The 13,170-nt window shown below is 35.3% G+C and overlaps 1 protein-coding gene across 1 annotated transcript in view; it reads left to right on the top strand.

Moving 5' to 3' along the window:
* The window catches only part of DHX40 (DEAH-box helicase 40), a 36,626-nt gene extending 27,853 nt beyond the window's left edge, over window positions 1–8,773 (top strand). Inside the window, exons 14-18 of the mRNA XM_070393094.1 lie at window positions 824–932; window positions 2,829–2,923; window positions 5,571–5,640; window positions 5,906–6,134; window positions 7,139–8,773. Coding sequence (XP_070249195.1) covers window positions 824–932; window positions 2,829–2,923; window positions 5,571–5,640; window positions 5,906–6,134; window positions 7,139–7,278 — 643 coding nt within the window. The 3' untranslated portion in view covers window positions 7,279–8,773. The remainder of the gene's footprint in view (window positions 1–823; window positions 933–2,828; window positions 2,924–5,570; window positions 5,641–5,905; window positions 6,135–7,138) is intronic.
* Window positions 8,774–13,170: the final 4,397 nt, after the last annotated feature.

Here is a 13,170-nt window from a genome sequence, read left to right as displayed (position 1 = left end):
TAGACATCGTTAGTGCTGTGGCAGAAGCAGGAGAGGCTCCCACCACCGCCACTGTGCTGGCCAGCCATGAGCTGGCTTCTGGCTGAGCGGAGCTCCCCCTGTGGAAGCACACTGACCACCAGGGGTCAGCTCCTGTGTTGAGCGTCTGCCCCCTGGTGGTCAGTGCACGTCATAGCGACCGGTCATTCTGCCGTTAGAGCCAATTTGCATATTGCCCTTTTATTATATAGGATATTAGGGTGTTTTTTCTCTCCCTGAACCTTTCCTGAAAATGACCTTATAGAATTTTGGTTCTATATAAGTAGCTTAGATGAGGGAAAGATTGGCTATTTGTTAGAGCATATGTGTATAAAATATCCATTTACAAAGAATTTTTAATTCACTCAGAGGCACCCACATTTAATTTTTTTTTCAAATTCCTTAAAGTGCTTTTTCTTTCTTTCTTTCTTTCTTTCTTTCTTTCTTTTTTTTTTTTTTTAGAAAAAGAGGGAGGGAGAGAGGTGTAGAGAGATAGAAACATCGATGAGAGAGGAATATCATTGATTGGCTGCCTCCTGCACAGCCCACACTGGGGATTGAGCCTACAACTGAGATACATGCCCTTGACCAGAATCAAACCCGGGACCCTTCAGTCCACAGGCCGACACTCTATCCACTGACCCAAACTGGCTAGGGCTAAAGTGCTTTTTCAATAATTAGATATATCTCATAAAAGAGCTGACAGTTGCTTTTGGGTTTCTAGTTTTGTAATAGAAATGAGGATGTTAGACTGTCTTTCACTTATAGAAGATATTTTCAAGATACCGTTATTTTTGTTTTTCAGTGGAGCTCCAGCCTCCTGGTGCCAAAAACATTGGATTCATTGGAGGTGCTTATTTTCTGCATTTCGTGTTGAAGCTCAACTTCGAGACCTAATCAGGAAGCTTAAACAGGTGATTGCTTTTTTTCTTGAGTAGCGTTTGGACAAGACCCTCTGAGTTACCAAAACCATATAAATTATGAGATGTTCTAGTCTGGCTTGTAGTAACAGGCGCCATTCCTAACCCTGTGTGAGCACCAAGCATTGTAACCTCTTATCCTTCTCGGAGGTCCTTTACCTGGCCTTGGTTAGTTTCCTCACATTCATGTGCTAATCGGCACTCAGCTGAACACAGGTCTCTGGAGTTCTCTATAAAGGTCTCTTTCCTCCTGAACTCTGCCTGTGAACGCCAGTCGTTTTGGTCTTCCTGTATTCTCAGCTCTGTCTCTTTAACTCAGGGAGTTTTCCGGATTCCACTTGGGTTTTTCCTTCTCTGCTCCTTGATCCAGAATCTCTTTCAAGGCTGACAATGCTGGGGTGGTTGTTGGGTTTACTTAATTTATTTATTTATTTATTTATTTATTTATTTATTTATTTATTTTAAATGGACAGTTTGCTGTCTTATTTTTTTTTTTCGCTTAAAGTATTACAAAGGGTATTACATAAGTGTCCTTTTTTCCCCTACTTAATTTATTTCCCTTTATTTTATTTTTAATGATTTGTTGGTGACATTGGTAAGTAAAATTATATCTTGTTGTATTGCTCCCTTTATCTTATGAACTATCCTTCTTTGTCTCTTACTATATCCTTCGTTTTAAAGTCTGTTTGGTCACATATTAAGTATTGCTATCCCAGGTTTTTTTTTTTTCATTTTCATTTGCAAGAAATATCTTTACCATCCTTTTACTTTTATTCTGTATATTTTGTTCTGAGGTGGGTCTCTTGTAGACAGCATATATATGGGTCTTATTTTCTTATCCATTCAGCTACCCTATGTTTTTTGATTGGAGCATTTAAGCCATTTACATTTAATTAAAGTGATTATTGGAAGGTATGTATTTATTGCCATTTTATTCTTTAACTTTTTTTTTTAATCTTCACCCAAGGATGTGTGTGTGTGTGTGTGTGTGTGTGTTAATTGACTTTAGAGAGAGGGGGTATGGGGGAGAGAGAGAAACCTTAATGTGAGAGAGAAACATCAATCAGTTGCCTCCTGTATATACCCCAACCTGGGATCAAACTCAAAACCTAAGTATGTGCTTTGACTGGGAATCAAATTTGCAACCTTGTGGCGCATGGGACAATGCTCCAACTAACCGAACCACCCAGCCAGGGCCTTTTAACATTTCTTCTAATACTGGTTTGGTGGTAACGAATTCTTTTAGCTTTTGTTGTTGTTGTTTTGTCTGGGAAGCTTGTTATTTATCCTTCAATTTTAAATGATAGTCTTGTTGGGAAAAATAGTCTTAGTTGTAGGCCCTTGTTTTTCATCACTTTGAATATTTCATGCCAGTCCCTTCTGGCCTGAAATGTTTCTGTTGAGAAATTAGCTGGCAGTCTTATGGGAGCTCCCTTGTAGGTAACTGACTTTCTCTTGCTGCTTTTAAGATTCTCTCTTTGTCTTTAACCTTTGCCATTTTAATTATGACGTGTCTTGGTATGGGCCCATTTGGGTTCATCTTTTTTGAGACTCTTCCTTTATTTCTTGGAGATCATTATTCCTTATCACTTGGTATATGTACAGTATTTTGAAAGTCCCTATTTTGGTTGTTTCAAGCAGAAGAGTAAATCTGGTCCCTCTTACTCCATATTGGCCAGAAACAGAATTTTTAGAAATGTGGATTTTTCAAAATAAAAGAATATTTTAAATTGTTCTATGAGATTTACCATTGTGTGTGTGTATATATATATATATGTCTGTGTGAATATGTGTGTGTGTATATATATGTGTGAGTGTGTGTGTGTATATGTGTGTGTGTGTGTGTGTGTGTGTGTATATATATATATATATTCTATATTCTTTCTATAGCAAAGTGATTTTCCAAGAGAGACCTTTGAAGGCCCTAAACATGAAGTACTACGAAGATGTCTTTGTGCAGGCTATTTCAAAAATGTAGCTCGAAGGTAAGCAATATGAGCTTGGGAGATGGGTAAAGAAGTGCTAGTATATTTGACTACAATATTGAACTATTTAATATTAAAGATTGATGATTTGATTTAAGCTCTGTGATTATGATCAGCTATTACAGTGACCCTTTTCATAATTGTGACTTGTGCAGGGAAAGCTGCAGTGGCTCAGAGTGGGATACTGGAACTCGAGTGGGGCAGTAGGGGAGTCTGAAGGACAGCTGTCCAGCATGGGTATCGGTGCCTTAGCAGAGTGACAAGGCTTTTTTTTACAGAGGTGTTGCTCTGTGCGGGGTGTGAAAGCCAGAGTTTGAGGATGACATCCCTAAAGGGTAGGTTGGTGTGGAGTGCGAGGGCTTGAGCAGGATGGAGAAAGCACTCACATGGGAATTTTTCAGTATTGAGTGTTAGAGTGAGGAGGGCATTTTTGTAAGGAAAGGGATAACAGTGTTGGTGATGGGAGATTCATTGTATACAGAGAAATTGAGCACATAAATATATCAATAATGGTGAAAGGAGTTGGAAGTACTAAAAGGGAGAAAATGAGAATGAGCTCTGTGGTGTTGGGTTGGATCTTCAGGATATCATTGTGAACTTTTGTTTTTTAAAATAGCTGGATGGATAGATAGGGTAATAAAAATGGATGTTACTGTGAATATATATAAAACTTGTATTTGTATGTGTGTAAATAAATACTTATATACATATGTACCCTATCTCTGAGATGGACTGGGAGCAATGACACCATAATGCCCAGATCTTGACTTGGAAAAACCATCTGCTACATGATGGACTTGCGCCTCTATGGAGAAATAAGGCCAGGAGAGTACAAGATGAGCCTAGAACATCTTATTTTGCCAGTGAGCAAAGAAGTGATCAGTGAAGATTGAGGCCATGTCAGAAGTACACAGGGGCCAGCTTGAATAGGCTCCAACTGATCAAATATGGAACATTTTGAGCATCAAAATAAATGAAAGTAATGGATGATATAACCCACTGAATAAAATGTGAAGTCATGGGTCTATAGTCATATAAATTAGTAAATTAATAAATTAAAAGTTTAATGACAAATGGAATTATTTGCATAGTTGAGCATGTCTCTATAAAATTCTTAATTACAAAGGAAAAAGTAATTTTTCAGTGGAAAGGCCTGGCAGATACTACCTAAGTCAAACAATCAAAGTGAACATTATTATTTATGAAACAAATCGAAATCATGTTTTCCTGATAGGATATAATAAAAACACAGTGTCACTTCTGTGATATTCCTGCCAAAGATGCATAACCTGAATCTAATCATTCTGAAACAAACAAACTCACATTAATTATAACTAGCCTATAATCTTTAAAGGTGTCAGGATTATGAAGGTCAGAGAAAGACTGAGGAAGTATTCCAGAATGAAGGAGACTAACGAGACATTAAAAGTAAAAGCAATACATGATTTCTGAACTAGATCCTTTTGCTATAAATGATACTAGAACATTTGATAAAACTTCAGTGGGAGCTGAGGATTAAATGTTAGGAATATATTAGTGTTAATTCCCTGGTTTTGTTGGATGTATTATGATTATGTAGATGAATGTCCTTGGTTATAGGGAATGCAAACTCAGGTATTTGGGAATGATGGGGCATAAAGTTGGGAACTAATTCTCAAAATGGTTCCAGTAAAAAATATTTTTGTACTGTATAAATATACACTGTACTATACAGATATATAAAATAACTATAATGCTGTCTGATCTGGGTTATAATAGGAATAAATATAATGTAGTATAGGAAATAAATTGTAATGACAATTGACCTAGGGCTGTTATATTGACAAGTTTTTGGAATAAGATTTATGTAAGAAAGTGTAGAAGAGGATAAGAATTTGAAATTAAGAACATGAATTAGAAAAATTCATGAAATGTTCTAATTATCAGATTTTAGGATACTGAAAATAATTTATATCTTTAAAAAGAGATATAAATAACACTGTGTTTAAGTCAGAAGACCTCTGATTGGGACTTGCTTTTACCATACATTAGCTCTGTGACCTTTAGAAGGCTAGCTAACTTTTTTTGAAATCTCACTTTTGACCTTAAAGTGATTGGCTCTCAAAACTCAGGTTGTTTTGAGCCTTTATTATGAAAGTATTTTGGAAAATCTAAAGCACAAATACAATATTATTGCCCGGCCTGTTTGGCTCAGTGATTGAGCGTTGACCTATGAACCAGGAGGTCATGGTTTGATTCCCTGTCAGCACATGCCTGGGTTTCAGGCTAGATCCCCAGTCGGGGGCATGGAGGAGGCAACCAATCAAAGATTCTCTCTCATCATTGATGTCTCTGTCTCTCTCTCCCTCTCCCATCCTCTCTGAAATAAATAAAAAATGTTTTTAAAAAATACACAAATAAAATATTATTGTTAATATTACTACTTGTTAACCAAAAGTCTTTATACTTAAATGACTCGGTTGTATCATACATAGTTTAAGATGAATTGGTAGAGAAGTAATAGTGACAGCTGAATAAACTTAAGCCTCTGTTTATGGTACTCTATGTAGCAGAACATATAACTATTCATTGACTCCGTGCCCTACTGATGTCTTTGTTGTACTGTCAGTATCTTTATCCTTTTTTTTTGTTTCTGTTTTGTTTTTAGATCTGTTGGGAGAACGTTTTGCACAATGGATGGGCGTGGGAGCCCAGTTCACATTCATCCTTCCTCAGCAGTAAGTATCTTATTTTTAATAAAGAGAAGAAATTTATAAAGGTGTAAGATTAAGTGATATACAGATGTCGTCTACTTTTTGCTTTGAGGTTAAGTTTATAATATAACTATGTTACATAAAGCTGTAAAGGTATTGAGTTGGTCTCTATCCTGATTGAAACATAGGGATTAATTCAGAAGAGTTTGGGCTAATAGTATTTGGTTGGCCTAATGTAGAATAAGGCAGTTTATTGAGTTATCATCTCTAAGTGAGTTCTTTTGTACAGCTTCACGAACAGGAAACCAAACTTGAATGGATCATTTTTCATGAGGTATTAGTTACCACCAAAGTCTACGCAAGAATTGTCTGTCCAATTCGCTATGAATGGGTGAGAGACTTATTACCCAAGTTGCATGAATTTAATGTACAAGACCTGAGCAGTGTGGCCCGACGTGAAGCAAGAGAAGATGCAAGAAGGAGATGGACAAATAAGGAAAACGTAAAACATCTAAAGGGTGAGTATATCACTTGTTCTGGTTATATAGTCCAGGAAACATAAATGTCCAAATTCTTATGTAATTACAGAAATATTGTTACAGGACTTACATTCTGGCTCTATCTACTCAGAAAGCAAAGAATTATCATTAGTCTCAGACTTCGTTATTTTGACTTCCTTCTTTGCTTCCAGTTAATCTTGTTTTTTTTTTAAACCCCTCTGTCCAATAGCATTGTTAATAAGAATATATATTGAGTTTTTATCATATGCTAAAAGCTTGCATTACCCCATTGGGGAATTTTCATAATAACATATAAGGTAAGTAAATATCCCCACTTTATATATGAAGAAGTACTTAGCAGTGTACAATACTTTGCTAAAAATCCCATAGCTCATAATTGGTGAATCTGGATTCTGAATCAAGTAACCTGATTCTATGGTGCTTACTCTTAGCTATTATGCCATACTGCTTCCCAGTAGTACTTTGTTATTTTTATTTGGTTTATAAAATTTTGTGAGTTATTTCCTCAGAACATCTCTTTTTTATTTTTCCATGAAATGTTAGGTTCCTAATTGGGAGGCATAAACAGTGTGGTACTGAACTAGGACAGAAAGCTTAATTCTTACTTAGTTCACACATACAAAAAGCTTTTCAGTAAAGCTTTCTGAGGCTGATTGATGGAACAAGTTATATTATCCTTATTTAACATCACCGAGAAATGAAATGGTGAGGAATTTGCCCAAGATGATAGAATAGTCTTTTTAGTAACATTAGACACTAGACGTTTTGTTGCAGTGTATAACTGTAGTGTATAAATGCTTGAATACGGCCAGTTTTTCTGACTGCTTCAGCCTCCATGCTCTTGTTTTTTAGCCATAGACTATATCGGGTTTTTTTGAAAGGGCAGAATTTAATTTAATTTTACCTAAACATTGAAAAATCAGGGCATCTCTTTCTCTTAACCTTTCTAGCACTGAATCTCAGAATTCAAGTTTTACTGGATTAATTTGTAATATTTTCAGATGGAATATCGAAAGAAGTCCTCAAGAAAATGCAAAGGAGAAATGACGATAAGTCCATATCAGATGCACGAGCTCGTTTCCTTGAGAGAAAGCAGCAGAGGTCCCAGGATCACAGTGACACACTGAAGGGAACAGGCTAAGCAGTGAACCCTCCAATTCAGGAAGTAGGAAAAGCAGCCAAGAAATGTGCTTCTACTTTTACCATTTGTGTAAGACAGCACTACCAAGATGAAGTGGTCAGCAGTTGTTTTTAGCATACGGGCGAGAAGCAAATCAAACTCATTAATACTAATGGATGCAATTTTCAGAGAAGATTGGGTTGCCATAGTCATAGGCAATGATATATGAAACCAATGAAAGACAATACATGTGATATTTTTCTCACTTCAATTTTGCTGGCCTTAACTAGTATCAAATGCTATTGTTGAGATATTTTCAAAGAACATTGAATTTTATGTAATCAGTGTGTATTCCATTTGCATTGAAGCATTAAAAATTATTTTCCTTAAATCTCTTTAAGGCCTTCTTTTGCTATTAGAATAGTATTATATCAGGCTATCAGGTATGTGACCATTTCCTTCAGAAGGCTGAACATAAGAGGTTTTTATTCAGCAATATTTAGATGTCTGTTTAATTGCTAAAGAGCTTTATAGATATTTAGGGAAAAGACTTAACTAGTAAATAAGAAAATTGCCTATGGCAGTATTCTTTGTTGAATTAATATTAATCCTTAAATTGATTTTTCTGGGATTATATAAATTCCTTTTTATATAAAAGTATATTGTTTAAAACAGTAGCTATAGCCATTAACCAAAGGACAGATGATATATATATATATGTTCTTTTTGTAGCTGACTCTACATACTTGTGTCAGCATCATGTATGTAAGTTGTGACAGTGTTTTCAAACAGCTCTTCTACCTGGCCTACTCTCTTGCCTCCAGCTGCTTGGGTAGGACCATTTAAACATCTATTATGCTGTTTTGAAATGGGATTTTCAAAGCAGCCAACATTACATCACCAGTGTTTCAAATTGGAACCTTGAGGCCAATATCACACTCAGGCCATATTCAACACCTGCCCACTCTATTATTTACTGTCTTGTATTCTAGTTATTTGTGTATTTGTCTTTCTCCCACTAGATTATATGCTCTTTGTGGGCAGGAACTATGTCTTTTTCATCTTTGTATCTTTCATGGCACCTAGCACACTGCTTTGCACATAGTATTCGCTCAATGTTTGTTGAATAAAGCTATTAGTTTATTTAAAATTCAAAAGGCAGTATAATGTGTGTTTTTAGAATTTTTGGTAAAAACTAAGAATCTAAATTGTTTATTGGTAAGTAACACTTCTGCAGTTAGTTTTTTGTCAATATTAGAGACTTGAAGTCTTTATTGAAAAATCACATGAGGACCCAAATCCATGTGTTTGTTCTTGAAGTAAGGTGAGTGGTGAGTTTCTATGAACATTCCCGCATTATTAATTTGTTTATTTTCATCTTAAGTGCCCTCTAGTGTTTCAGCATGTTTGTCCTATCAGTTCCCCTTGTCAGGTTTATGTATTGGTGCATTCCTTCGATGTGGTAGGGGTGTATGTGGATTCTTAGAATAAAAGCTCTTTTATTTCTGTAAATTAAGCACACATTCAGTAAGTTAAGCACATGTTCTATATCTATAGTCGATTCCGAAATTTCATTAGTTCTCCTAATAATGTTCTTTATGTTTTCCTAATTCAGGATTTAGTCAAGAATCAAGTATTATTTTTAATCTAGAAAAGGTCCGTAGTCTTTCTTTGTCTTTTACATTTATCAATCTTTTACTTTTTCTTTTGTTGCATTGGACATTTTCAAATAACATTTTGACATTTTAAAATAATACAGACTAGTTATTTTATAGAATGTTCTCAATTTGCGTTTCTCTTAAAACATCAAATTTGGAGGCACATGGTATTTGCCCCTTATTGATATTTTGATTACTTGGTTAGGGTGTTTTTTTTAATTTCTTCAGTAAGTAATTTGGAGGAGAGATACTTTGAAATAGCCCGTTCCTCATAAATTATCACCTTTTGGATTTATCATCAACTGATGATTCTTGCCTGGATCAGTTTTATTATTTCTATGGTTACAAAATGGTGATTCCCCCCAATTCTTTGCTATATTTATTTGTTATATTGTAAGGAAGAGCTTTCCTTGAAGCAGAATGTCTGATAAACAGATGGGTGCTAGAGAGCAGAGCTCAGGACAGAGAATTAGAAAGCTAAGGGGATATTTGAGAGAGATGGCAAATAGTCCAGTTTGTTTGGTGCATAGAGTATATATAGGAGTTACAGGCTGAAAATGTTGGTCGAGGACAGATTATATGGAAGGCTTTGAAAGCCATACTATGGAATTTGGACATTTTTGTGCTATATGTGAATTTATTGGAAGGTAGTGACATCATTACAGTTTTAAGGTGTATTTGTGGGCAGTGGTGTCCATAAGAGGAATTTACAGTATTTCTCTGAGAGGAATAATACTGGATCTAGTTGAGAAGGTGGAAGGAGCCTTGGAGGAAAGGTAGTGGTTATGAAGAAGTTTGTTTTTAAAAGAATATAGAGGATTCACCTTTAAATTACTAAATGAAACAAAACAAAAAGAAACAAATGAAGACAAATGTTATCATAAAAAATTGGGCAAAGGATCCAGTCTGCCATTTCATAAAAGAAGAAACATGAATGGTCAATGAGTAAGTTCCTGAATCTTCCCAGTAATTAGGGAAATGCAGTTGAAAATAACAGATGCCGTTCTTTTTCATCAGATTGGCAACAATAATATGCCTGAAAAGTGTTGACATAGAATAAATTGTTCTTTTTTTAGAGAACATTTTTGGTAATACATAGTAAAGTTGAAGATGTGCTTAACCTGTGACCCAGAAAATCCACCTTGAGATTTATATCCTAGGAACTCAGAGATTATATAAAATACTCTATTCCTCATAAAATGTAACTCCCATAGATTTAACATCAGTTGATTTATAAAAATGTTATGTATGCCATTGTTTCTAATAGTAAAATATGGAACAGTGCATATAGCTATCAATAGGAAAATGGTTGAATAAATTGTGTTATGTTCTTATGGTTGAATTCTTTACAGCGTGCGTGAAAGTGATCTTTGAGACTCCTGATGCTTTGCAGAATAAATGAACCAGTTTACATTCCTAACAGCAATGTAATAAAGTGCCTGTCTTACTGTAGCCTTGTAGTTCCTAGTATTCTTTTTATTGATAGACCAAAACAGGTGCCTCATTATTATGTTAACTTACATATTTTCCTATAATATGTTTTTATTGATTTTTTACAGAGAGGAAGGGAGAGAGATAGAGAGAGTTAGAAACATCGATGAGAGAGAAACATCGATCAGCTGCCTCCCGCACACCTCCTACTGGGGGATGTGCCTGCAACCCAGGTACATGCCCTTGACCGGAATCAAACCTGGGACCTTTCGGTCCGCAGGCCGACGCTCTATCCACTGAGCCAAACCGTTTCGGCCATATTTACATATTCAAGTCTTTCCTTATATTCAAATTGTGTACAGGAAATAAAATAGACTCATTTGAATTTGATAAGGCCAGATAGTAAGTATTTTAAGCTTTCGGGCCATACAGTCTTTGTTGCAACTACTCTGTTGTTGTAGTATAAAAGCAGTCATGGATAATACATAAAGAAATGGATATGTCTGTGTTCTAATAAAACTTTATGGACAATGAAATTTTAATTTCATACAATTTTCACATCAGGAAATAGTCTATTTTTTTAAAACACTTGCACTCTAATCCAGGGGAGCAACTTTTCACATACCTATTCTAATTAAAATTATTTCATTTGAAAGAAAATATTTCAATTACTATTTACAAGAAAATATCTTAATTTCGTGAAATATCTGCAACTCTTCTGGTTTTTACTTTTTCTTCAAAGCAGAACTGATGGGATTGAGCATAATATAAATCAGTAAGTTAAAATTTATTCTCCCAAAGATTTTCAAAATAATCTGTATTACCTGTTAGTTGTTTCTTTAACCTTAAAATATGAATAATACAAAACTTTCTTGTGAAGCTTTTAAAAAAATTTCAAAGAAAATCACATTACTTGTTCAGATAAAATCTTCATATGTTTCTTAACCTGATTTTACTTGGTCCTCAGCTAAAAAGTAGGAAATGTGATGGGGTTAACCCAAATATAACCTGGCACCCCAGTTTGGTGCTTTTTGTATATAGCGGTATTTATAAATGATTGTTGTGCTCATTCCAGGTGTGACTGTTAACAACCTAAGTTAGTCTGGGCTTCAAAATAAATAGGTGGTATAGTCAGTAAATGTTACTAGCTTAAGAAGAAGGGTAAATAGATTTTAAACTGAGTTTTTAAGGAAAAGTAGGACTTGGACTACAACAAGAAGGAGACAATTTTTGTGGCTGGGAAAAGAAATGGTGGAAAGATTGTCACCTGGAGAAGGGCTTTTAAAAAAAAAAAAAAAATATATATATATATATATATATATATATACACACACACACACACACACACACACACACACACATATATATATATATATTATTGATTTTTTACAGAGAGGAAGGGAGAGGGATAGAGAGTTAGAAACATCCATGAGAGAGAAACATCGATCAGCTGCCTCCTGCACACTCCCTACTGGGGATGTGCCTGCAACTAAGGTACATGCCCTTGACCGGAATCAAACCTGGGACCCTTTAGTCCGCAGGCTGAGGCTCTATCCACTGAGCCAAACCGGTTAGGACAAGAAGGGTTTTTTTTTTAAAAAGGATTTTTGCAGTTTCTAGTCTGTAATCTGGGATAACACTAAGTAGGTCAAATGAAGAATAATTTGCCACTCATTCTTGCAGGTAGAAAAATACAAAAGTCAGCTTGGACTGGGGTTATCCTTTTGTAGTGTGTAGCACTTAAGAACTGCCATTGTGTGCCCATCTGCTACTCCACTTAATCCCTGTTCCTCAAGAAATGGGAGTTTTTAAGCCCTCAATGAGGAATGTAACCTCATCTATATTTTAACTTAGATAGTCTGAAAATATAGAGATGGTTAAGGGCTGCCTTTATCAGGTTTTTTATTTTCACCCTATGAAAGCTTTGTTTGAGTGGCTGGCATATCTAACTTGAAGAGATTAGGTGCTAACAGTGTTGGCTCAGGAAAGGAAAAATAAAATTTAAATCAGTAAGTATGAGGTAGGTTCATGAATGCTACATATTTTTTCATTACTGTAGTGTTATGGACGGAATAGTAGTTGTATGGTTGTATACAGTACAACATTAAAGTCACAATTATTTGGAATAAGAGCAAACCAGGAAAAATAAATAACCAGGTTTTTGGTTCATTTTACATAATCCACTTTTACCACATGACACATGGAGGTAAGGCATTAAAAAAAAAAAAGCAATTTCTAGTGTGTCCTAAATTTGGTACATATTCAGATTAGGCTACATTTGCAGAACCATACAAAAACTACACAGTGATGAACCTGAGCCCCCCCCCACCCCCTTTTAAAAATTCTCACCCAAAGATATGTTATTGATTTGAGAAACATCGATATGAAAAAAAACATTGATTGGTTGCCTCCCATACATGCCTGAAACTGTTAATTGAATTAACCAAAACTTTGTTTACCAAATCACAGTCCTTAACCAATCTGTTCTGAGGAAAAGTTTATTATGTTAACAAGTCTGTATGTACCCTGCTACTGGTAGAACTATCCCTGTATTTTAAGATTGCTGAGAGAACCATGTTTATGGGTCATGCCTTGCTTTGGAGACAGTAAAAACTCTAGAAGTGACAAGAGACAGTTCTACATGTTTAGAAAGGAGAAAAAATTAGCCCATAACAGTCATTCTCACACCTTTGACCCTCTCATTGCCCCTTCACTTTCAAGCTTCTTCCAATTTTTTTTTTTTTATATGTTGTGATGTGGCATCTGACTCTATTGTTCAGCAGGGTTATAACTGGATTTTTCTGAATGCCCTGTGTATCACTAT

Source organism: Myotis yumanensis, unplaced genomic scaffold (assembly GCF_028538775.1).
Source record: "Myotis yumanensis isolate MYYU_CA2020_CCGP unplaced genomic scaffold, mMyoYum1.0.hap1 SCAF_16, whole genome shotgun sequence".
Taxonomy (NCBI): Eukaryota; Metazoa; Chordata; class Mammalia; order Chiroptera; family Vespertilionidae; genus Myotis; species Myotis yumanensis.
Note: the sequence above shows the minus strand (reverse complement) of the source record. Positions and strands in the feature narration are given on the sequence as shown.